This window comes from Misgurnus anguillicaudatus, chromosome 3, assembly GCF_027580225.2.
Source record: "Misgurnus anguillicaudatus chromosome 3, ASM2758022v2, whole genome shotgun sequence".
In the NCBI taxonomy this organism is placed as follows: Eukaryota; Metazoa; Chordata; class Actinopteri; order Cypriniformes; family Cobitidae; genus Misgurnus; species Misgurnus anguillicaudatus.
The window spans coordinates 2,889,549-2,917,113 of NC_073339.2; the positions used below are offsets into that span (position 1 = coordinate 2,889,549).

General features: G+C 37.6%; 3 protein-coding genes across 6 annotated transcripts in view; all 3 read right to left on the reverse strand.

Annotated features, from left to right (window-relative positions):
* Positions 1-27,565, reverse strand: part of LOC129445226 (uncharacterized) — a 76,652-nt gene that overhangs the window by 44,939 nt on the left and 4,148 nt on the right. The window lies entirely within an intron of this gene.
* Positions 1-27,565, reverse strand: part of LOC141363563 (uncharacterized) — a 50,651-nt gene that overhangs the window by 7,637 nt on the left and 15,449 nt on the right. The window contains exons 1-2 of one of the 4 annotated variants that reach the window (XM_073866441.1): positions 18,095-18,502; positions 17,723-17,794 (exon numbers count right to left, since the gene is read on the reverse strand). The gene's annotated coding sequence lies outside the window, so the exon portion shown is untranslated. Of the gene's footprint in view, positions 1-17,722; positions 17,840-18,094; positions 18,503-27,565 lie in introns of those variants that run through there. The other 3 variants (XM_073866440.1, XM_073866439.1, XM_073866442.1) reach the window with 3 other exon arrangements.
* LOC129445228 (uncharacterized) overlaps positions 7,473-27,565 on the reverse strand; it is a 35,202-nt gene continuing 15,109 nt past the window's right edge. Inside the window, 3 exon segments of the mRNA XM_073860063.1 lie at positions 7,473-9,915; positions 12,443-12,531; positions 26,413-27,256. Coding sequence (XP_073716164.1) covers positions 8,867-9,915; positions 12,443-12,531; positions 26,413-27,256 — 1,982 coding nt within the window. The 3' untranslated portion in view covers positions 7,473-8,866.

Here is a 27,565-nt window from a genome sequence, read left to right on the forward strand (position 1 = left end):
GTTTTACCCTTTGTCAAAAAATCCTACTGGAATTTCAGTTTATCCTGTAGGATTCTTGAAATCGTATTGGACATTCAGAATTATTTTAGTAGAATTTCAGTTGATCCTATATATATGATCATATTTGATAAAAAAAAATCCTGTTGGACAGTGTGAAACATCCTTTGGAAATGTCAGTTTGTCTATAACAGGGATGGGCAATTTCGGTCACTGCGGGCCAATGTCCTGCAGAGTTTAGCTACAACTTGCCTCAGCACACCTGCCTAAAAGTTTGTAGTGTGCCACAGTGGTTCCCAACTCCAGTCCCCCCCCCCTCCCAGAATGTCTCCTCATATGAAATACCTGATTCCACTCATTACGCTCCTTCCAGCCTTCAAACGTTATGACAATTTTATGTTTAATGTTCGCACAATGTTTAAAACAACTTTTTTTCTATATTTACCTTTTTGTTTGTTATGTAAATGATAGAGAACCATTGCATTTTATTATTTTAAATCTGTTATAAAACTTTATTTCTAAATGTTTGGTAAAAATATTGCTGTAAAAACACAATTCACTTATTAAGTTTAGATGTTGATGTTTTGTTTAATGTAAAGTCACAATTATGGTGACCAGTGTTTCTTTTAGTTGAACTTATGATCCTTGACATTTCACTTGCTTTTTTGTTGTATTATAAACATGTTAACTTAGTGCAATTTTATGGTGATTGGTACATAATGATAATGATCACAATCTAATTTATTGATTGATTTGCTCAAAAAGTTTTCTTTCATGTCAAAATGGGATCCAGCACTCAGAGCAGTACTTCTTTAAGAATTTTTAGAACCTATGGATAAAAATTAACCGCTGTCTACTTGGGACGCACAAACTTCAAGGATCAGAGTATGAATCTCAACAATGGTGACTATTAAAGGAACAGTATGTAAGAAATTTATATCAATTAATCATAAAATGGCCTTGATATGTCACTAGACATTAAGAAATCATTTTCATTTCAAATACAGTTCATTTCAAATTCAGTTGTGGCCAAAAATATTAGCACCCTTGGTAAATATGATCAAATAAGGCTGTAAAAAATGTATCTGCATTGTTAATCCTTTTGATTTCTTATTTAAAAAATTCACAAAAATGTATCATTTCATTGGATAATAAGAATTTAAAATGGAGGGGAAATATCATTATGAAATGAATGTTTTTCTCAAATACTCGTTGGACACAATTATTAGCACCCCTAGAAATTCTTATTGGGAAAATATATTCCCATTCATATTCACAATTTTGAGAACTCCAGCATGATTGTAAACACAAAATCATTCAGCTCTGGCTTTTGTTTCACAGAAATATAAAGAGGAGGGGAAACAAAGCCTAAATTCCCTTAAAGGAATAGTCTACTCATTTTCAATATTAAAATATGTTATTACCTTAACTAAGAACTGTTGAATCATCCCTCTATCATCTGTGTGTGTGCACGTAAGCGCTGGAGCGCGCTTAGCTTAGCCCCATTCATTCAATGGTACCATTTAGAGATAAAGTAGTAGAAGTAGAAGTGACCAAACACATCAACGTTTTTCGTATTTAAGACGAGTCCGCAGTAACACCCTCCCTCTCCCATTATGAGAGTGAGAAGGGGAGCGGACTTTTCAGGTGAGTCGAAGTACTCCCAAAAGTGCTATTACGCCATAAAATATAGTTCCTCTTTTAAATCCGCTTAGAAAAGCGCTACGTTTTATTTTGTACCACCAAACTTGCTCGTATAACTACTCGTCTTAAATAGGAAAAACGTTGATGTGTTTGGTCACTTCTAACTTTATCTCTAAATGGCAGCATTGAATGAATGGGGCTAAGCTAAATGCTATCGTAGCGTCGCAGCGCGCTCCAGCGCTTACGGGCACGCACACAGATGATAGAGGGATGATTCAACAGTTCTTAGTTAAGGTAATAACATATTTTAATATTGAAAATGAGTAGACTATTCCTTTAATCATCCATCACAATGAGAAAAAACAAAGAATATATTTCTGATGTGCAGCAAAAGATAATTGATCTTCACAAATTGGTGAAGTGGCTTTAAGAAAAGAGCTAGAGCAGTGAAAATGACCATTTCCATCATCAGGGCAATAATTAAGAATTTCCAACCATCAGAAAATGTCACAAAACTGCCTGGAAGAGGACGTATTGTCCTAATGTACGGTGAGAAGGAGAGTTTGAGTAGCTAAAGACTCTCCTAGGGTCACAGCTGGTGAATTGCAGAAAATCGTTGAGTCTCTGTTGCAGAAAACCTTTAAAAAAAGTGTTGAACAGAACCTACATCAACACATGTTGTTTGGGAGGGTTACAAGAAAAATTCTCCTAGCTAATTCAAAAACAAACTAAAGCATATTCAGTTATTAGCCATGACTGGAACTTTAAATGGGAATGGCTTCTATGGTTAGATGAAACAAAACATTTACTTTTTAGCAGCAAAAACTCAAGATGGGTTTGGTAAACACAGAGAAAAAAAGTACCCCATGTGTACAATGAAATATACTGCTGTATTTTTGATGTTGTGGGCCTATATTTCTGCTGGAGGTTCTGGACATTTTGTTAAATTTGGTGTTTTCTTACCTCATCAGGCATTATAGGAGAAAATTTAGACATGTTAAACTGGCAAATGGAAGTTTTAAAAAGTATTGAATAAAAGGGTGCCAATAATTGTGGACAATGTGTATTAGAGAAAAACATTTATTTCATAATCATATTTCCCCCCTTTTTAAATTCTTATTATCCAAAAAATCAAAAATCAAAAGGATTAACAATGCAGATTAATTTTCACAGCCTTATTTGATCATATTTACCAAGGGTGCTAATATTTTTGGCCACGACTGTATATCACTGAAAACAGTGGTATAGCCAGGATATTGTCATTTAAAAAGTGGAGTTGCAGCCCTCAACTGATGTTTATGTTGTCATTTTGTGTATTGGCCACCAGTTCTGTCATTGCAGTACCAGTTTTAGCTACAAGTTTTGTGACTGCAATACCAGTTTTGGCCACAATCCTACATACTGTTCCTTTAAATAAAAATACTTCATGCTGCAATGCATGCTGGGTATCAACAAATTAAAAATCTCATGTGATTGCAGTTCTGTGATTGCAGTACCAGTTTTAGCCACAAGTTTTGTGATTGCAATACCAGTTTTGGCCACAATCCTACATACTGTTCCTTTAAATAAAAAACTTCATGCTGCAATGCATGCTGGGTATCAACAAATTAAAAATCTCATTCAGGACTCCCAGCATGCACTGCGGCATTGGATAAATAATGAACTTTCTTACAATTTTCTTTGTCACCATTGTTGAGACTCATACTCTGGACAAAAATTAACTGCTGTCTATATTGGGACGCACAAACATCAAAAATCAAAGTTTCTAAAAATCTTTAATGACAAACTGCTGCGAGATCACTGGACTTAATATACATTATTGACAGTAATTAAACTTTTGATGAGTGAGTGCATGCAGTTATGTAACAACCGCCACAGAATTGCACTATTAATTTTACATTAAAGGGACACTCCATCATCCCGTCATACCAAACCATGTCATTACCCCAAGTAAGAAGAGTTGATACATACCTCTATCATCTTAGTACGTGCACTTCATCGCTGTGGCGCGTGGCTACACTTTGATAGCACTTAGCTTAGCCCAGTCATCCAACGGAATCAAACAGAGATGAAGCCAGAAACGACCAAACACATCAAACCTCTGCCTATTCAAAACGAGCAGCTATACAACCAAGCATGGTGGCACAAAACAAAACCTGGCCCCCCTCCAAGCGGGTTAAAAAAAGGTAACTGTAACATATGACGGAACAGCACCCCCGGGAGCACTTCGACTCTGCGCAGCAAAAAGTCACAACTGAAAAATCCACTCCCCTTCTCCCTCTCATTATGTAATAATTTTTACTGCACCGAAGTACTCCCAAAAGTGCTATTCCGCCATACATTATAGTTACCGCTTTGAAAAGTGTCATGTTTTATTTTGTGCCACCATATTTGGTCGTAGAACTACTCATATTAAATAGGGAAAACGTTGATGTGTTTGGTTATTTCTAACTTTATCTCTGTTTGGTACCATTGAATGAATGGGGCTAAGCTAAGTGCTACAAAAGTGTCACCACACGGCACAGCGATTAAGTGCACGCACTAAGATGATAGATGTATGTATCAACTCTTCTTAGTTAAGGTATAACATAGATTAATATGACAAAACGATGGAATATCCCTGTAATATCACAAAGAGGTTTTATACACACCAGGATTATTGATGTAACCAGGGAAAAGATGTTAAGGGTCAAGGGTCCAACTAAAACAAACACTGCTCACCATAATGGTGACTTAAAATAAAACAAAACATCAACATCGAAGCCAAATAAATAAATTGTGTTTTCTACAGAAATATTTTTACAGAACATTGAGGAATCATGTTTTATAACAGTTTTAAATAATAAAATGCAATGATTCTCTGTCATTTACATAAGAAGTTATGCAAGTTGTTTAAAACATGACATTGTCATACCGTTTGAAAATGATATAATGTAACATTTCTCAAACATTCAGACAACCAAGAAACATTCTTAAAACATAAAACTGGACATTTTTTATGTTGGCAGAAGACGTTTTTGAGAATGTTGGAAACTTTTCTCTGATAGCTGGGAGATTGTTTGTAACGTTAACTTAATTAACACACTAGCAAGCTGATGAACTGAATCAGGTGTTTCATACAAGGAGACATCTAAAACATTTTGGAAGGGGGGGTGAAGACTGGAGTTGGGAACCACTGCATAGTAAGACCTTAATTGGCTGCTTCAGCTGTGTTTAATTATGGTTGGAGCTGAACTCTGCGGGGCGCTGGCCCTCCGGGACCGAGGTTGCCCATCCCTGGTCTATAGCATCATATTTAAACTATTAGATTTCTATTACATGAGAAATCATACATGTAGTTAACTGCAAAGAGCATCTTAAATGGATGACTGTTTCAATTAGTATGATATAAAAACGTTTTATATAAAATAACAGAATTGAGTTATTCAGACTACACTAAATTGAGTTGAGGCAACTAATTGAGTATTGCCATTTACTTTAAAAAGTAACTTTATTGTGACCCGGCGCAAACTAGCCCTGATGCTATTTTGCGGTTTCAAAAAACAATTGCCCCACTAACAAAAAACAACTAGTCTAAAGTCACTGGTGCGTTGCGCATGGTTCATTATGCTATTTTAAGGGCACTTATCTAATCTACACAGATGCAACAGTTATTTTTGCAAATCATAAATTGTTACAATAAAAAATATTAACAAATAAGGGAAATCATAGTTGGTGAACTTTGTGGTGATAGTTTTTATTTATTGTGTGGCTGCGTTAAAAAATTCTCATGCAAATAACGATTAAAATATTTTCATAAGTTTGTTGTGTGGCTGTATTACGTTTATTTTATGTAAATAATAATTAAAATGTTTTCACAAGAAACCTTAATGTATATGAACTTGATTTGTAGGTGTACTTTGGGGTTGGACCTTGCTTGCGTTTCTTAGGTCCGATTTCAAAGCCCCCAAACCCTTTCAGCGGTGAGGGTGCACTGAAAAAAATGATTCCTTGAATTCAATCAACTTTTTCAAGGTAAGTGGCTGCAATCAATTTATTTAAGCTACATTTAAACAAAAGTTTTATATTTTATGTTACGTTACTAATCTTTTTTGTTTAAATGTAGCTTAAATAAATTGATTGCAACCACCTACCTTAAAAAAATTGATTAAATTCAGTGAATCATTTTTTCAGTGTGGATGCAGCGATGTCCTCTGCTGGTGTCAGGTCATGTGTAGAGGCAGATCCACCTCCCGTTACACGGCGTGCCCGATTTATGCTTTTGTGGCTATATTTCCTCTCACGTCTGTTTAACCTACGCTGATTTGGGTGGGTTTCTCCTATCCCCATACAAAACAACTTCTCTGTCTTTGACTGTTCTTACCATAGATATGTATAAAGGCTAGATGGCTCACCGGCGCTGAGAGCCAATGGGACCCGACGACGTCACACGGCGGCCATCCTAGGACAGGACCGCTCGTCCAGTTATACCATTGAAGTCTATTGTGCATGTAGTGCTGAAATAACTATATTTTGCTCAATTTTCAACCGATTTTCAAACGGCTTGGTGTGTCACAAACGTCAGGGATGCGGCTATTTAACTGCATACTTGTGAAAAATTATACATCGAAACATCGGCATCAGCACAAATCATAGCCACGTTAATAAGGTTTGTAATACACCAAACCGTTTGTAAATCCGTCAAGAATTCAGCAAGTTACGAGCATTTTAGTTGCCGTATGTCACTCACCTTCCGTCCACAGCAGCAGGGAGCAGCACTATGGCAGCACTGACCTAAGATGGCCGCCAAGTGACGACACAGCTGACTCCGCCTTGAGCCATCTAGCCTTTATACATATCTATGGTTCTTACAAGAACGTGGGTCTCCTCGGCTGTGAACCGCTCCTGGCGTGCGCCTGGTAAATCCGTCATAATAATAGCAACCCGCCATGGAACTTGTGCCCTTGTGTTTAAAGGGAATGTTGGATAGCGTTCTGATTGGTTTATTTGATGTTACGGCCAAACCACACCTATGAATAATGAACCTACTTCAGACCAACCCCTTATTGATTTGCACCTTGCGCAAGAGTTATTTCTCTCGCCAGGAAAAAAGCAACAGCGCCCAAGATCCGCCCACAAAGTCACTTGCGCTTCGGACTTGCGTTTCAGATCGTTAAAATAGGGCCCATTGTATTTATACCAAATAAAATAACTTTGTTATTAGCAACGAAATACATGCTCTTTAATACAGAGATAGTATGTTAAAAGTGCAATTTAGTTCATATTCATGGTGTCTCAAAACAACACAAATAAGTACACTTAGATAATCTTAAGAAAATTTTAAGAGGTACTAAAGATTAATTTTATGAAGTACAAAATTAGTGTGCAAAGCTAGAGTACTTTATATTATGGAAGTGTAATAGCCTACTTTTTCACCAGGGACAGCCAAAAATCGTGCAGTGTATCTAGGGGTGGGCAAAACTGCCTCAAAATTATAAAATGATATTTCAAGAATATTTGCGGGCATGATATTTAGGACAATAAAGAAAAATATGAATGTTTTATTGATGATTGCAGCAATGCCATTACGTGCCTGTAACAGCTGAATATTTAAAAAAAAAACATTTAAATATTTGTAAATAAATGTGTGTATCTAGCTGAACAAAGTTTCTTGTCACTGAAGTCACTTTAGTATTACAAGTTATGTTTTGTATTAATATTATTCTGTGTATGTTGCATATACAGTGAGGAAAATAAGTATTTGAACACCCTGCTATTTAGCAAGTTCTCCCACTTAGAAATCATGGAGGAGTCTGAAAATGTTATCGTAGGTTTAAAAAATAATCCAGAAATCACCATATATGATTTGATTTATTTTTAATACAGCTGCAAATAAGTATTTGAACACCTGTCTATCAGATTGAATTCTGACCCTCAAAGACCTGTTAGTCTGCCTTTAAAATGTCCACCACTTTATTTATTATCCTAAATTAGATGCACCTGTTAGCTGCATAAAGACACCTGTCCACACAATACAATCAGTAAGAATCCAACTACTAACATGACCAAGACCTGTCCAAAGACACTAGAGACAAAATTGTACACCTCCACAAGGCTGGAAAGGGCTACGGGGAAATTGCCCAGCAGCTTGGTGAAAAAAGTCCACTGTTGGAGCATTCATTAGAAAATGGAAGAAGCTAAACATGACTGTCAATCTCCCTCGGACTGGGGCTCCATGCAAGATCTCACCGCGTGGGGTCTCAATGATCCCAAGAAAGCCCAAAACTACATGGGAGGAGCTGGTCAATGACATGAAAAGAGCTGGGACCACCGTTTCCAAGGTTATTGTTGGTAATACACTAAGACATCAAGGTTTGAAATCATGCATGGCACAAAAGGTTCCCCTGCTTAAACCAGCACATGTCCAGACCCATCTTAAGTTTGCCAATGACCATTTGGATGAAGCATGGGGGTGGTAGCATCATGCTTTGGGGGTGTTTTTCTGCACATGGGACAGGGCGAGTGCACTGTATTAAGGAGAGGATGACCGGGCCATGTATTGCAAGATTTTGGGGAACAACCTCCTTCCCTCAGTTAGAGCATTGAAGATGGGTCGAGGCTGGGTCTTCCAACATGACAATGATCCGAAGCACACAGCCAGGATATGGCTCTGTAAAAAGCATATCAATGTTCTGGCTTGGCCTAGCCAGCCTCCAGACCAAAAGTAATTTATATGACTCTGCTGTTCGAGTCGACCACATATCCGTGGTTGAGGCAAAAATCCACTGAGAGTATCGTAGCAGCAAATTTGTAACGGCATGCTTCATACATCTCAGGCAAGGATGTCTTTGAAAAATATTTTCTACCCATCACTGGCCAAACAATATGTAACCGCATCAGTAATGTCCATCCATCTACTGTCATAACTAGCGAGTGCTCCAGTGATGTTCGTTCAAGTCTTTTGTTTGCTTTTGGGCCACATATCACCAGCTGGTAGTATCTTCTCCTGGCGTACATTCACAGCCTGTGTATACTCTACAGTGTGGCTGACATGCTGCTCTTGCTCTCAGGTGTTGTTGCTGTGAGATGTGAATGCACCATACGTCAATATATCATTGATATCCCGAGATGACACTTTATCATGTAAAAAAATTATACCATGTTATCATGAACAGTATGATATGGCACACCCCTAAGTGTATCCCAGGCTTAAGGCTGGACTTTTGAATGAAGCTCTTTTCACACTCTAAGGCTTTTCTTCAGCGTGAATTCTTTTGTGTACATCAAGCCTAAACCTACGAATGAAGGTCTCTCCACACTGGTCACAACTGTAAGGCTTTTCTCTAGTGTGAATTCTCCTGTGCTCAGTAAGGTGGGACTTAAAGCCGAAGGTCTCTCCACACAGGTCACAACCATAAGGCTTTTCTCCAGTGTGAATTCTTTTGTGCATATCAAGCCTAAACCTACGAATGAAGGTCTCTCCACACTGGTCACAACTGTAAGGCTTTTCTCTAGTGTGAATTCTCCTGTGCTCAATAAGGTCGGACTTAAAGCCGAAGGTCTCTCCACACTGGTCACAACTGTAAGGGTTTTCTCTATTGTGACTTTTCCTGTGCAGGGTAAGGTGGCAACTAAATGTGAAGGTCCGTCCACACTGGTCACAACTGTAAGGCTTTTCTCCAGTGTGAATTCTCCTGTGCACAGCCAGGTAGAACTTATAATTGAAAGTTTGTCCACACAGGTCACAACCGTAAGGCCTTTCTCCTGTGTGAGTTCTCCTGTGCACATCAAGGTTTACCTTAGAAGCGAAGCTCTTTTCACACAGGTCACAACTGTAAGGCTTTTCTCCTGTGTGTGTTCTCCTGTGCACATCAAGGCCGTACTTACGAGTGAAGGTTTGTTTACACAGGTCACATCCGTAAGGCTTTACTCCAGTGTGAATTCTCTTGTGCACAATAAATATGGACTTATAAAGGAAGCTCTTTCCACACTGGTCACATCTGTAAGGTCTTTCTCCAGTGTGAATTTTCTTGTGCACATTTAAGCTTCCCTTTTGAGTGAACGTCTTTCCACACTGGTCACAACTGTAAGGTCTTTCTTCTGTGTGAATTTGCATGTGCGCTCTAAGGTCGGACTGACTATTGAATATTTTTCCACACCTAGAGCACGTACACAAATCGTTGTCTGACAAAATCTCGGTCTTCAAGCAGCTCAGAGAATCTTCTCCTGGTATAAAACGATGAGGGTTCTCCTCCATGTTATTTGATAGAAAACTTTCCAACTTCACATTCAGGTCTAAAATGAACAGAAAAATTTATTACGATAAATGTGACAGTAAAAAAAAATTAAGGCCGGGAAAAGATTAATCGCATACAAAATAAAAGGTTTTTTTGCATAATATATATGTGTGTGTGTACTGTGTGTAGTTATTGTGTTTATTTAACCACACACACATACATATATTTATGTCAGATTTTTTTATTTATATATCAATTTTTTATTTACAGTGGCAAGAAAAAGTATGTGAACCCCTAGTAATAACTGGTTTTCTACTGTGATTTGCCATCAAATGTGATCTGATCCTCATCTAGGTCACAACAATAGACAAACACAATGCTCATAAGGTGACAACACACAAATAATTCTAGTTTCTTTTGTCTTTTTTGACACAAGAATTATTAAGGACCTTAATTCATTTTACCCTCGATGATGGCAAGTGGTCCAGGCCATGAACCGCAGCAAAGCAAGCCCAAATCATGATGTTCCCTCCACCATAATTCACTGTTGGGATGATGTTTTGATGTTGGTAAGCTGTGCCCATTTTGTGCCATAACATTTTTCCCAAAAAATTCAACTTGTTTCATCAATCCATAAAATATTTTCTCAATAGCACTGGGGTTTGCCAAGGTGCTCTTTTGCAAACTTCAGGCTCACAGCAATGTTTTTCGGGAGAGCAGCGGCTTCCTCCGTGGTGTACTGTCATAGACACCGTAACTGTCCAAAGACTTGCGTATGGTAGACTCAGGAACAGAACTGTGTGCCCGTTCCAATGATGTCTTCAAGCCTTTAGCTGTTACTCATGGGTTGTTCTTTACTTCATTGCGTATTCTGCATGGTGTCTTAGGAGTCATCTTGACTGTGCGCCCACTTCTAGGAAGGGTAGCTACAGTATTTAACGGTCTCCATTTATAGACCATTTGTCTAAGTGTAGACTGATGGAGGTCTAAACATTTTGAGATTGTTTTGTATCCCTTTTCAGCCTTATGGAGTGCAACATCTCTTGATCAGATATCTTTATAAGAGCATGGTTCAGAAGAGCTGATGCTTCTTAAGGACAGCAACCTTAAAATGTGTGAGTGTCTTAATACCAAAGGTGCACTAAACCACACATTTAAACTCATTTTATTAATTGGACTTCGGTTTGCCAGCTTCAGACAAAAAAGCTTTCAATAAAATAATTAGTCCATGGGTTCACTTACATTTTCCTCCAGCACTGTGAATGTTTAATGGGTGTTTCCAAAAAAGACACAAGAAACTGTAATTATGTCTTGTGAGCTTATGCACATCGTGTTTGTTTATTATTGTGACCTAGATGAGGATCAGATAACATTTTATGGCAAATCACTGTAGAAAACCAGTTCATTCCTAGGGGTTCACATTCTTTTTCTTGCCACTTTATATATAATATATATATATATATATATAAAATACAAATAAATATATTTACACCTTAAATGTTCCTTAAATACATACATGAATGTGTGTGTATTTATATGTACATAATGATTACACACAGCACACACTCATATTATGCCAAAAATCACTTTTATTTTGTATGCGATTAATCGTGATCGTTATGCATAACATTTATAAATATAGCCTTTTAAAGTACTTAAAACATATTTACAAGACATAATCAATGTAGATCTGACATCTCACAGTACTGTTAGTGTGACACAACACAACATAATATTAAAAAGTTAATAATTATTGGTCATTTAATTGTCTGTCAAACTTTGTCTTTACATTGAGTGACACCGAGTGTCTTTTCATTACAAACATTAAATTTAAAGTAATAGAGAAATGTACTGGCCAATAAAAAATAATTATATATCATATGTATGCGAGCTTCTGTACATAGCTTGCGAGTACAGAAATACTCAACCCATACCTCTAATGTTTTAATTTTATCATAGCAATACTTGACAAAGAAATATGAGATACCCTGAGCTACAGTAAATTTTAACATCATATGACATAACTGTCAGCAATTTCGCACTTCTGTTCACTGTGCATGCAATCGATATCAGGTTTAAGCTTGCTGCCCGAAATTTTACTTATTACGTGAAGATAATACTGACAGATAGGACAATGTTGGAAGTAAATTGTGTGCAACAGATCCAGAGCATTAATGACAAATTAGTTAACAAAAAACCTTCATCAACAAATTTCATAATTGATTTTATCGATTATTTGTTGCAGCCCTAATCCCACCCAGCACCCCAAAATTAAGAAACTATCAATTGCTAATATTAGCTGTATCTGGTGTATTGTAGCAGAACTAGCGGCTAGTGTTGAAGCAAATGTTATCATTTTATTACTCACATTTACCGGTAACTTTATTAATAAAATAGTGTGTTGTTTATGATACTGAAATTGGTACAGAGAACAATAAAAATTTTACTGGTATCGGTACCAAGTACCAGCTACTAAAATGTTGTTACCGTGACAACACTAAATAGGTAAATATTAAGACAAGCCGCTTACCTGAATAAATCAGATCCCCTTCATTTGTCTTCATCCCACAGTCCAGCAGATTTACTGATGTCTTTCTTCTTCCTTACAGACAGAAACCAGAAGCTCTGTAGATGTTTGATCAGTGATGCCACAAACAGAGACACCAGATACATCCTGAAAATAACATGAAAAATGGATAAACTAAAACTATTTTAACTAATTTGAAGGACAAAATGATGACAGTTTTCTACAGTTTTCGTGCACTACTTAATAGTGAAATGTCAAGCAAACAAAAGGTTAAAATCCAAATAAAAATACCATCACAAACATCTTCATCCACAAACTTAATGTACTCTTTAACTCGCAGTTTCTCATTTACTGTCAATTACAACACGATTACAATTAACAATACAAGATGAATGTAACTATGCCAGTTTAGGAACATTTCATCCATCAACCGATCACCAAAGTCTCCCACAACAAACACACTTTCATTTGTGCAAAGTGCACCAACAGTTTTTTTGACACACAAACATCACAGACATGTAAACATCCACACAGTTGAAAGAGTGGATCAGTAGTCTGAACTGATGCATATTACCGTATTTCTCAGTCTATAAGCACCGTTTTTTTTATATCTGGCTGGTGCTGCGTCTTACAGTCAGGTGCGCCTTGTAAGTCAGTATGAATTAATTTTGACATTTATGAGGCAAGAGACAACATTACAGTCTACAGCCGCGAGAGTCAGTCCGCCATATGCTGCTTCTGTACTTATGAAATTGTATGGATTCTGTAATGTGGAATGACGTGTATGGGAACTTCACGCTAGTTGGCTTGTTCGGTTAATTTAGCATATTCAACCTTCCAGGTAAGTTCTGTATGCTTTGGTTTATTATTTAAATAACTGAAAATATTTAACCCCATTTACACAGACCTTTGGTCCCAGAATATACCCATAAAATTGCCAGACAAGCCTTTGTGTGAACACAGACACGTCCCATATATCTTCTGGGATCGTTGCCGGATGAAGCAGATATCAGGTAAGTTAGCCCGTCACTTACTGCATTCAGTGCGTTGAAATGGAGATCATTCAGCATCATAAAAGAATATCGCGTCACATGCTCATTTAAACTTATAATAATCTAAATTGCCCGCGCGTCGTCCCAACAAAATATATCGTTCAGCTCCTTAAAATGCGGGTTTTAAATGCATATTAACAAACACGATGAGGAATGTCTGAAAACTGTATTAAAGCAGAGATCAGGGAGCTCGTCAAATATCCACTCTGAAGCTGAGATCATTCACCAGCATAGAACTGCGCATTCACACGCTTTTTTAATAGTCTTATCATAAACAAAAATGCACGCGAGTTGTTTCTGGAGAGAGAAATAATAAATAATTTGCAAACTTCAGACGCTGCGTAGAAGAGAGGGCAGGACTTTCAACAGGTCACGTGTCTTTCCGGGACCTTGCAGATGCCGGCAAATCATGGCAGCGTGAATGAACAAAAAAAAGAATCTAAAGATCCTGGAAAAATCCAGGATGCAATTTCGTGTATTTTCCAGAATGTCTTTGTGAAAAGGGCTTTAGTTTAACATACAGACATCTATTCAGCCTGCTGTTCTGTCTGCTATTGTTTAGTTGAATAACTTGCCTTTCAAGATTAAATGTCTGTTTTTCGGCTTGGATGTTGTGAAATAATTTTCTAAATAAATGCGACACTGTGACTTATATATGTTCTTTTGTCTTAATGATGCATTTTTGAATGATGCGGCTTATACTCCGGTGCGGCTTATAGTCCGGTATGTATGGATGCTGCATGGATTTAACGCTGAAAAGATGAAGCTCTACTTCTGTGATGGGGACTTAATTAAAAACAATGATAAACTGATTAATTCTTGTATGCAAGGAAATGAGTGGTATGAAGAAAATTGAAATAATTGTTTAGAGAAAAGCTTGCTAAAAGAGAAAAGACAGAGTAAGTATAGTAAGCATTCAGTTTGCTCTAGTTAAGCGGGATGATGTGGGGCCCTTTTGCAGGGATAAAAAGAGGTGTCGTTCATTTTCTGCCTTAAACAGTATTCTGAATCAAAAATAAAAGTGTAGGAGAAAGTGGAGGTATGCCGTTTATCTTAAACATGCGTGGTTTATGAAATGTACTTACTATTTTTATATAAATACAACTTTAATCTAAATGGTCTGAGCCAATGACAAGATCAAAAACTATAGTGTTGAATTGATTGGAGTCAAATACAACTTTAGGGACACAATGAGTCAGAAAGGGAATCTGGAAAGACTTACAACATATAAAGTGTAATACTTACTTCTGATTTTACGGTTTGAGAACGAAGCGTTGGTATTGATTCATTATTCAGAATCAAGCTGGTTGATAATCCAGCGTTGAACTGACTCTTGTTTTTGAAGCAGTCTGGTGTAAAATGATTGGCGCAAACGTGTAACAATCTAGGTACTTTCTTTGGGACATTGCCACAAAAAATGAAATCTAACCACAATGTCCACAATGACTCCGATTGTGGGAGTCTATAGAGACTCTGATGTTCATTGGTACATCCCAAAACCCCACATTTGTAATTCCTCTTCAGTGCAGACATTGTAAGAATCCAGCTGCAACAGCGAAGATACAAAAATGATGGACTCTCACTCAGGGCTGTGTCTGTGATAAAGCAGATTATCACCAGTTGTGGGCAGGACTTCTCCTTATATTGACATCATTGTAGATGAGAATCTGAATCAGCTTGTTTGAAGACACATCTTCTGATTTATGGGAATAATAAAAAAAATGAGTGGATATCTAACATTATATGTTGGTTGTTTAAAAACACTGTAGACTGTCTCCGAAAGACAACTAAAACACTTAATAGTCATACTGACAATCAACAAACATCATACGGTAACAAACAACTCAATAGTAAACTAACAGACACCAGCATGAATAAACCAGGAAACACCAAAAACAATGGGTCTTATTTACTAAGCACTTGTATGCACAAAAGTGCGCATAAAATGTGTGTTTGGATGTTTTCACAAATAAATCATGATTCAACAAAAACCTTTGTACTTGAATTTCTTCTAAATGTATGAAAGAATTCAGGAACAACTAATAGCACACAGAAACAATAATAGGCCTGTTGCGACGCGTCAATGACGTTGACGCATCGACGTCACATTTTTGCTGCGACGCATTGCAAAACATTAAATTTAAGGCCCAAAAAAAAGAATGATCACATTTGTCTAATCTTTTATAGTGATCCGCTAGCTGCCCGTCCCATAAGCAGGCTGTCAAAAAAAAATGCGTCTCTGTAGGTAGCCTGGGCTCTGGGATCTGCACTTTCACCAACCACTCAAAACCAAAATAAAGTTTTCCAACCAATCTCCGAACAGGGATGGCTGTTGTTAGGTAGAAAAAGTCAGTGCCAACCCTTATAACAGTCACGCCATGTCGTTGATTGGAATGTCTTTAAAATGATGTAAGTGAAGTCGTACATTGCTAATACTACATGACTTCATCGTATGGCTGGAAGTGTGTATAATAATTTTCTTGTGGACTAAATAAAGTCTACCATTGTCATTTCTTTTTACGACTAATCGTAAAAATAGTCGACAGATTAATCGTTTAATAAATAGTCGTTTACCCCAGCTCTATGCATTAATCACACACGTTGATGACAAATATTCACGCATTGCTTCCTCACTTTTATAATAATTATATCAATATCAATAGAGTCCTTAAAATTTGTTTATTTATTATAACAAGCAAAATAAATAAGTACATAACCTTAGTTTAAACGTTAGCTAACGTTAAATCGTACAAAAAAATCTACAGTCACTGAGCTAACGTCACTAAGTAAAATAAATGTATAATTGGCTGCCAACCCTCCGTTCACATAGCGGTGATCTATGATAGCCACTAGCAAGAAACATTAAACAAACTTATTAGACGGCTCTCTGGAATGCTTGATTCTGATTGGTCAGTTGAGACATTTGCAGGTTCGTTCTTTTCAAATAATAACCACTCCAAAGTAATAACGCAAAGCCGGTACTACTTGTATGTTTTAAATCCCTCCGCGCCAACAAAGATTACTGTTTGGCGCCATCTTGTGACAAACACTGGACAACCACAATTAAGAATGGAAAACTTTGACATTCATTTTAACATGTACGGAAAAAACATAACAATTTAAACAGTGGATAGAAGAACGAACAACGACAAGACACAGAGAGCTTACTGAGACTGAACTTGACAAAATAGAGCATGACAGCTACGAAGCCAACACTCAAAAAAATACAGAATGGGCATTAAAACTTCTCAAAGACTGGCTAAAAGAGAAAAAAATGGAGACAGACAAGTATGAAGCAGAGGATCTTAATAAGGTATTACGATCATTTTAAACATCTGTGCAAAGTTTCGCGGAAGGATAAAAATGTTAATTTAAAACAAATATGCCAATAAAATGTTTCAAATTCATTTTCATGTCCAGTTTTTTTCTTATGTAACAAGTAGCCGTGTAATAAGCGGGATAATGTAGAGGCAGCCGGTAGTTATCGGGTAAATAAGCCCCTTCAGTGTGATACAAGACCCTGCTGCGCGTTGGGTCGTGATCACACTGTCGGGGCTTATGCTGCGTTCCAGGCAGGTTTTTAAACCCGTGAGTTACGACTTCAAAACCACGACTCACGACCCTATACGTTCCAGGCAACCTGTAACTCGTGTTTTTACAACCTTCTACCGGTGAAAGTGCACTGGAATGGCAGTCAAACCCGTGACTTTCCACCCGTGAACTCGTACTAGATCGATGTACTCCCAGTTCAGAGTCGTGATTTTGAAGTTGTGAGTTACGGGTTACAGGTTGCCTGGAACGCAGCATTATTTCCCGATAACTACCGGCTGCCTCTACATTATCCCTTACAGAGACCGGAAGTAAAGTTCCGTCCAGAAGCGTAACCGCAACAACGCGCATCAGTCTGATGAAAGCCTACACATGTATTGTGTGAACTAGGTGGAAAGTTTTCATGAGAAGTTAAAAATGGGCGAATAAATGCGAAACACATATGCAATTAGTGAACGAAACCCAATATTTATTTTCAATAACACTAACTACATATTTTTTACATGCTGCACTGCAAACTGGGATTTTCAAAGCTTTGCTTTAGGTCAGGTAAACAAACTAATCTTTATTTGCAACATTTACCTGATCTTATTCAGCATAAACATGAATAATACATATGATTTGCCTACTTACATTATGTTTATGTTCAAGTTACTTCATTACCTTTGTTGGGAATACATTTATAGTCGATTTGTTTACAGTGTAAAGGATGAAATGATTGTTGAAACGGCACAAACCTTTCTCTTCAGTCATTCATCTCCTCAGCTTTGTGTCCAGTAACGCCACTTCTTTCTTCAGCTGAGAGATTTCTGTGATGAAATCATAAATATCCAGCATGGACAGATCAGTTCCTACTGATTTACAACACATCATTTCAACAGGATTATAAAACAACAGCTGCTTTGACTGTAGTAAATTTACTGTAGTAAAACCATGGTTACTGCACTTTTACCACAAAAAAGACCACGGTTAATTTCCGTAAGGGAAATTCAAATCAAGAAACAAAGCTTTCATGACTACAATAGTAACTCAGTCTAAAAACATTTATATCATCTCAAGATTTTAACGCGTATAACAAGTAAGTTAACAGTAATAAAAATGATGCTTACCCGAAAGAGATGACAAACACAACCATTAAATCACATACATGATGAAGAACACAAACACAACATGGCGCTTAAACAGTTAGCTTCTTCTTCTTTCAGGTTTAATAGCTGCTGGCAGCTCATCTCAAAGGTTCATTACCGCCACCTATTGGACTGGAGTGTGGGTATTACAATTACATCAAAGGAAAAAAATCACATTAAATTCTTTCAGTGTTTTTCAAAAATAAAACGTATGAATTGTGTATTCTCCCAGATGCTTTTCCTAATAAATGCTCAAGTGTCATGCTTTGTTCATCCATTTGTGCCTTTAATTCTGCCCGATCCAGAGTAAGCTGCTGCTCCTCGTGAGTCGTTTCTTTTCCTCCAGTGTAAATATGTCGCCACATACTGATGTTATTTCAGTCATTCTCTCCTTAAGAATGTGTTATAATACATTCATATAACATTTCAATAGACAATCCAGTAAGCCTAATAGAATAAATTATTTTTTATAGATTTTATTCCTTATTATATGGAAATGTGTTTTACCCCTTGTCAAAAAAATCCTATTGGAATTTGAGTTTATCCTGTAGGATTCTTGAAATCCTATTGGACATTCAGATTTATTTTAGAAGAATTTGAGTTAATCCTATATAGCAGTGGTTCTCAAAATTTTTCAGCGTGCGGCCACCCTTTATTTACGGTGCATTCCTTCGCGGCCCCCCCAAAGAAAATTTATGACAAAAAAACAGTTCTAAAACTTCACATTTTAAAGGAACACGCCCACATTTTGGGAATTTAGCTTATTCACCGTATCCCCCAGAGTTAGATAAGTCCATACATACCTCTCTCATCTCCGTGCGTGCTGTAACTCTGTCTGACGCAGCCCCCGCTAGCTTAGCTTAGCACAAAGACTGGAAGTGGGTGGCTTTAGCTAGCATACTGCTCCCAATAAGTGACAAAATAACGCGATCATTTTCCTATTTATGTGTTGTGATTTGTATAGTCAAACCATGTACAAATAACAAGGTGATATGAGACACAGCGATCTTTTAACAGTATACATACTGAGAACTATATTCTCTGAAGACGAAGCACTGCCGCATGGGCGGAGTGATCTGCTCGCAGCACACGAGAAGCCCCTGGTGAGGAGCAGAGAGTTCGGTCAGAATTGTGCAAATCACTCCGCCCATGCGGCAGTGCTTCGTCTTCAGAGAATATAGTTCTCAGTATGTATACTGTTAAAAGATCGCTGTGTCTCATATCACCTTGTTATTTGTACACGGTTTGACTATACAAATCACAACACATAAATAGGAAAATGATCGCGTTATTTTGTCACTTATTGGGAGCAGTATGCTAGCTAAAGCCACCCACTTCCAGTCTTTGTGCTAAGCTAAGCTAGCGGGGGCTGCGTCAGACAGAGTTACAGCACGCACGGAGGTATGTATGGACTTATCTAACTCTGGGGGATACGGTGAATAAGCTAAATTCCCAAAATGTGGGCGTGTTCCTTTAATTAAACAAACATTAAATTATACAAAGTAGTGCTGCCTTATTTTTTTTAGATTTAATTTCACAGAAATCATGATAAATTAATATATTTTATAAAATATCATAAAACTGGGGCCCCCCTGGCACCATCTCGCGCCCCCCCCTGGGGGCCCCGGACCCCAGTTTGAGAACCACTGCTATATAGGATCGTATTTGAGTTAAAAAAAAACTGTTGGACAGTGCAATACATCCTATTGAAATTTCAGTTTGTCCTATAGCATCATATTTAAACTATTAGATTTCTATTATGTGAGAAATCTAGATAACTGCAAAGAGCACCATACTGCATTGTAAGGAACAAATAACAATAATAATAATAGATAACAATTAATAATTATTTCTCAAGTAATCATAATAAATCAAATACATAGAACGCCTGCACAAAACAAACGCCTGCACTTCCCTATCACACTTTGTAGTCATTAATATCATGCATGAGCATCCCTTGGCCTGGGGAAGGCTCTTTGTAATGCCCTACATAGCTTACACAAAACTTTTTTAGTTTTCTTCCAAATACTCCACACACAGTTGTATTTTAAGTGGTAATTTCCGAGCCCTGCAAGACTGCGCCATTGAAAATGAAGAAAACGCACACAAGATCAAAAGTAAAATGATTTCGTTTATACTCTTACCCTTTTCAAAATAATGCATTATACACTCTAAAAAATATTGGGGGTCTGGGTAATTATTGCACAAAACACATTTCTGGGTTAAAAATGACCCAAATAATGGATTGTTTCAACCCAACAGTTGGGTAAAAACACATTATTTGGGTCATTTTAGCCCATGTGTTCTGTCCAATAGTTACCAAGCCCTGGGTTAAAAACAAACCAACATTTTTAGAGTGTATATTTCAAATATTTCACTTTAATGTGTTACTTTAAAATTATGTTTTTAATCAAAATTAAACAACAGTAATTTAAACAATATTTGTATTTTTTGTGTGTAGTCAACTAGTGTTTTAGGTGTTGACTAGCAGCAGCTGTATCGTTTAGTCGACTAGTCTCACCGTACTCCAAAGACCCTCGTATTCTTGGATCTAAACATCTGGTGGAGATAAACCATCTGGTGGTTATAGGCAAGGTATGTATGAAATGTTTTATACTGAATCTTTTAGGCCTCTAAATTGGCATTAAAACACCATCAAAGCCTACAAAAATGCATATACAATAAATAATAAATAAATATACTTTATAAATATACAGACTGCACGAATCGCTCACTGTACTTATTAAACACTGATATTAAACTCTGATTGGTCTGCTCAGTCTATCTGTGCAGAAGCTAAATTCTGCTGGAAGTTGGAGATGAGAACCTCCTATGATGTAGGCCAGTGGTTCTCAATTCCAGTCCTTGGGCCACCCCTCCTAGAATGTTTTAGATGGTTCCTTATATGACACACCTGATTTCACTCATCAGAGTCTTTAATTAACACAATAACGAGCTGATGAATCTGGTGTTTTTATATATGGAGACATCTAATATGTTCTGGGAGGGGGGGCCCAAGGACTGGAATTGAGAACCACTATAGGCTATAGTTCAACAACACTGGTCTGAATCATTGGCCCTGTCCCAAATGGCGCACTTCATGTGGACTTTCGGTCTCGTGGCCTTAAATTGCACGTTCTCGCTTAGTCTACGAGTCCGTAGGGTGTCCCATCTGTCATTTTTACGCTTTGAAGTTTGCTCATCAACGCCTCCTTTGCCCCCTTGATGCAGTGTTCAGCGAAGCCCGCACTGCAGCAGGCTTCGCGCACTTTACCAACCCAGAAGTCTTTGCGAAAGGGCAATCAGACCAATCGGACGACGGAAGGGAGGCGTTCACACTGACGCAACTTCTCTACCCATTTCCGGTATGATGTTCGAGTCTGTCCCAAAATACGACTCTGGTGCACCCACGTGAACTCACATCAAGGGTCCCTAAAGTCTGGACTACGTGATGTCATCAAAGTGTGACAGCCCCTCTGCCCCCCACTAGTTGAACCAGCCCTATGAAGCAATTTTATTTTTGTAATTGTTCTTTGGAAAGTAATGACATGTTTGCATCTGGTATTATGTTGATTTTTAAAGATAAAAAATTATATTTATTTATAAAACTAACCATTTTCCCAAATTTTCATCACCCGACATGCTCGTGATCAAGCAGTAACAGACTACGCACGTGCAGATAACTGTCACCTAACTTGCAGTGTTCAGGACAGAAAAATGGCTAGCAAGAAAGAAAAAAGTTGATAAGAGAGTGCAGAGTTTTAAAACAACAGTGGACCAACGATTATTTTTTTGTTCAGTGTAAAGACCGTGCAGTCTGTATTATATGTAAAGAAAGTGTGGCAGTTTTCAAAGAATATAATCTGTGTCGTCATCACAAAACCTGTCACAAAGAGTATGCTAGCTAGCGAGGGCAAGCAAGAGAAAACAAGATTCAAGGATGAAAGGCGTACTGGTTGCACAAAAGAATATATTCCTTTGCCGAACTCAGGTAAACCAGGCTGCTGTCCGAGCTAGCTATAAGGTAACTCACCTACTAGCTACCCATGGAAAGCCGTTTACTGATGGGGACTTTGGCTGTGCCAGGCTAGTAATCTCTACTACACAATGAGGCCTGCTGGTGGTCATTTTTGTCTGGGTCATACAATTCTATGTTACAAAGCTAACCCGGCCCCCATCACAGTCAGGAACGATAATGTGGCCCCCAGAGAAAAAAGTTTGGTGACCCTGGGTTTAGAGAGTCAGGCTTGTAACCCGATAGTTGCCGGTTCAAGGCTCTGACCCCTCTATGCTTCCCATTGCTCCGAGCATGTGCGTGTTCTCCAATTTTCTTTTGCAAACTAAAGCCCAGGATACACTGCAGGATTTTTGAGCTCTAAAAGATAATTACCTTATTACACTTCGCAACATGGAGCATTTAAACTTGGGTACGACAAGATAATTTTAAGAACATCTATGTGTACTTCACCGTCCTATTTTGAGACACCACGAATATAAACTAAAATGTGCTAACAATGTATTAAAATTATGTACTTTGTATGAAAGTTGGGTTCAAATTTAATACAAATGTTAACTAAACACATAAACCACGCAAACACATTGTATTATACCAAATACACAAAATAACTTATTTTTATCTAGGGGTGGGCAAAATAGCCTCAAAATTATCATGATATTTCAAGAATATTTGCGGTAATGATATTTATGATGGTATAGACCAAATATTAAATGTTTTATTGGTAATTGCAGCCAATGCCATTGCGTGCCTCTAACAGCTGAATGTTTTAAAATAAACAATTAAATTGTTTTAAATAAATGTGTGTATTTAGCTGAACAAAGTTTCTTATCAATGTAGTCACTTTAGTATTATAAGTTATGTTTTGTTTTAATATTATTCTGTGTATGTTTCATATACAGTGAGGAAAATAAGTATTTGAACACCCTGCTATTCTGCAAGTTCTCCCAATTAGAAATCATGGAGGAGTCTGAAACTGTCATCATAGGTGCATGTCCACTATGAGAGACATGATCTAAAAAAAAAAAAAATCACAATATGATTTTTTAACTATTTATTTGTATGATACAGCTACAAATAGGTATTTAAACACCTGTCTATCAGCTAGAATTCTGATATTTAAAGACCTGTTAGTCTGCCTCTAAAATGTCCACCTCCACTCCATTTATTATCCTAAATTAGATGCACCTGTTTGAGGTCATTAGATGCATAAAAACACCTGTCCACCCCATACAATCACTAAGAATTCAACTACTAACATGGCCAAAACCAAAGAGCGGTCCAAAGACACTAGAGACAAAATTGTACACCTCCACAAGGCTGGAAAGCGCTACGGGGAAATTGCCAAGCAGCTTGGTGAAAAAAGTCCACTGTTGGAGCACTCATTAGAAAATGGAAGAAGCTAAACATGACTGTCAATCTCCCTCGGACTGGGGCTCCATGCAAGATCTCACCTCGTGGGGTCTCAATGATCCTAAGATAGGCGGGACGGGAGGAGCTGGTCAGTGACCTTAAAAGAGCTGGGATCGTTTCCAAGGTCACTGTTGGTAATACACTAAGACGTCATGGTTTGAAATCATGCATGGCAAAGAAGGTTCCCCTGCTTAAATCAGCACATGTCCAGGTCCGTCTTAAGTTTGCCAATGACCATTTGGATGATCCAGAGGAGTCATGGGAGAAAGTCATGTGGTCAGATGCGACCAAAATAAAACTTTTTGGTCATAATTCCACTAAATGTGTTTGGAGGAAGAAGAATGAAGCATGGGGGTGGTAGCATCATGCTTTGGGGGTGTATTTCTGCACATGGGACAGGGTGAGTGCACTGTATTAAGGAGAGGATGACTGGGGCAATGTATTGGGAGATTTTGGGGAACAACCTCCTTCCCTCAGTTAGAGCATTGAAGATGGGTCGAGGATGGGTCTTCCAACATGACAATGACCCGAAGCACACAGCCAGGATAACCAAGGAGTGGCTCTGTAAGAAGCATATCAAGGTTCTGGCATGGCCTAGCCAGTCTCCAGACCTAAAGTAACTAAAGTAATTTATATGTAAAACTAAAGTAATTTATATGACAATGAACGTAAATGCCCCATACTTCTTCATCGCAAGATGACTCTTATCATGTAAAAAATATACCCTCTTATCATAGACAGTATGATATGGCATACCCATAAGTGTATTATTACTACGTTTATTTTAGTAGGGACAGATACAAAGAAGAGACATAGATACACTGTAAACAGTCATCTGATGAATGTATCATAGTGTTTTTAGCCGAAGCTAGTTTACAACACTTCTCCCTAGAGGGGCTTTTAGTTAAAAAAAAGGAAAGAGAGAGAGAAATGAAGAAGAAATACAGACAAGCATTATTAAAAGTGAAGTAAGAACCAGTTTAAATTAAATACAGCACAATAAAATTAAATATGAGAGCTATTTTGTTCCTGAATTAGCCACAATTTAGTATGTTTTTTAAAAGTGAATACTGTTGGAATACATTTCAAGTGGCCTGGCAGAGAATTCCATAATTTCACCCCTTTTATTGAAAAGGCAAATAATGTTCTACGGTAAGGGATAATGCAATTGCCATTTAACGCTGCTCGGGTGGATCTAGTACAATTTTGTTATTAGTTTGCAAAGAGGTGGGGGAGCAGTGTTATTTAGGCATTTGAAAACTAATTCCTGCAAAGAGATAAAATTTGCAAGATTTAAAACCTTATATTTTCTCAAGATTTTGCAATGATGGTACCTTATTCTAGCCTGGGTGCCAGCCAATCTTAGCCCCGCCCACCACAATTTGAAAAACGGGGGAAGATCGGTCTGGGGACTCACCGTTGAGGAGCTACTATGCGAATACCAAAACCGGCCGACGAATCAAATTGTGAGGGCGGGCTTTATACGATGATGGACAGATAATCAACAGTAACGTATCAACCACGTCACCAAAGAGCGCGTGTGTTCAATCTGTTTACAATGAAATGGCTGCCGCTGGTGAATTCAGATGTGTGGATTCTGACATTGAGTCTGTTCTAATAGATATCGACAGAGCATTGATTTAAAAAGAGGAACAGAGAAACGCGATCAAGGCATTTGTTTTTCAAACCAACGTAATGGGTAGCTATCGTCGTGGATGAAGTTCACCTAACCTACAAATGGTAAGAGATAGTCTTACTGTATGACTTATTAAATACTTAATGTTGTGATATAAATGAAATGTTGTAAACATAGTAGGTGTTGGTGTACCTTCGCTAACTCAGACTTAGTATAATTACAATGAAGTTAGTATCATTGTAGCGAAATTACTAGCAGTTCGGTCAGGCTGCTAAAGACGCCATTTCAACATCACACACTCCGTTGCTCTGATTGGTCGTATGTCTATCCAATTGAGTGCAGAGGCATTTTTCGGTTGAGACACGCCTCATAATTTTAGCTCAATGGAGCGGTATCGGACTCAAATTCTGACTAGAATTGAGTATGACAACGTCAGGCTAACCTTATTCTCTTCTCGTCTAGGATTTTCAAAGCTCGGTTATAAAGACATTCTATAGAATTAACTGCTGGTGAGCTTGGGACCATATAGTCAAGCCATATGATATATGTGAAAAAATCATAGAGTTGATAAAAATGAAAGCACAGTCAAGAGTCAAGCAATTTCGTATCATCCTAAAACAGCCCAAGTTTGCCCTAATAGATTTACTAATTTTCTTGATATGACTTCTAAAATTCAATTGATAGTCTATAATTTTTCCCAGATACTTGCTCAACAAGCTCCCCATTAATTTGTACATTCAATAGTTGTGTTACAGGTCGTTTTTTAATGGAAAAGCAGACCGAGTTTGTTTTTTTAGCATTTAAAACTAAACAAGATGAGGCCAGCCAGGATGATATTTTGTCTAGGTTGGCATTCAATTTATCAGCCACAATATTAAAAGTATTACCAGATGCATACCCCTCTGTGTCATCTGCAGACCTAAATCTGGACATACATTTGGCAAATCATTAATGTAGAGACAAAAAGTATAGGTCCCAAAACCGTGCCCTGAGGTATCCCCATTTCAATTTTGAGAAAGATGGATCTCACATTATTAATTTTAACACATTGTTCACGATTTTTTAAATATGATTCAAACCAAAATAATGACTTTTTAGATAAATTAAACTTAGCTAATTTAGAAATTAAGGTCATCAGTTGTTCTGAGACAATCTTCTCCAGGCCTTTAGAAAAAACAGTAAGACGACTAATAGGTCTATAATTACCAAATATTTTATTATCCTGTGTATCCAGGCTTAAGGCTGGACTTTTGAATGAAGCTCTTTTAACACTGGTCACATCCCTAAAGCTTTTCTCCAGTGTGAATTCTTTTGTGCACATTAAGCCTAAACCTACGAATGAAGGTCTGTCCACACTGGTCACAACTGTAAGGCTTTTCTTCAGTGTGAATTATCCTGTGCTCAGTAAGGTGGGACTTAAAGCCGAAGGTCTGTCCACACTGGTCACAACTGTAAGGCTTTACTCTATTATGAATTTTCCTGTGCGCAGTAAGGTGGCAACTAAATGTGAAGGTCCGTCCACATTGGTCACAACTGTAAGGCTTTTCTCCAGTGTGAATTCTCCTGTGCACAGCGAGGTAGGACTTATAATTGAAAGTTTGTCCACACAGGTCACATCCGTAAGGCTTTTCTCCAGTATGAATTCTCTTGTGCCCAATCAATTTGGACTTATAAAGGAAGGTCTGTTTACACTGGTCACAACTGTAAGGCTTTTCTCCAGTGTGAATTTTCTTGTGCATATTTAAGTTTGCCTTTTGAGTGAAGCACTTTCCACACTGGTCACAACGGTAAGGCTTTTCTCCAGTGTGAATTTTCTTGTGCATATTTAAGCTTGCCTTTTGAGTGAAGGTTTTTCCACACTGGTCACAACTGTAAGGTCTTTTTTCAGCGTGAATTTGTATGTGCGCTTTAAGGTCGGACTGACTATTGAATATTTTTCCACATCGAGAGCATGTACAAAAATCGTCGTCTGACAAAATCTCAGTCTTCAGGCAGTTCAGAGATTCTTCTCCAGGTATAAAATTATCAGGTTTCACCTCCATGTTATTTGATTGAAAACTTTCCAACTTCACATTCAGGTCTAAAATGAACAGAAAAATAATAATTACGATAAACGTGACAGTACATTTTTTTTAAACTATACCTCATTTTAAACAATGATATTAAACCCAGTAACATATAATGATTTTGGCTGATTACCTGAGCTCAGCTGTGTTCAAAATTCAAACTTAGATTTACAGAGAATTACCATGTATGTTTATTTTATACTGAAATATGCAAACTGGCGCGCGTGCAGGGCTTACAAAACTTTAAAATCCCTTCGGACACTCGGTGTCACTCAATGTAAGTAAAATTTTCTCGAATTTTAGAAAAGAACTGCCTTCTCCAA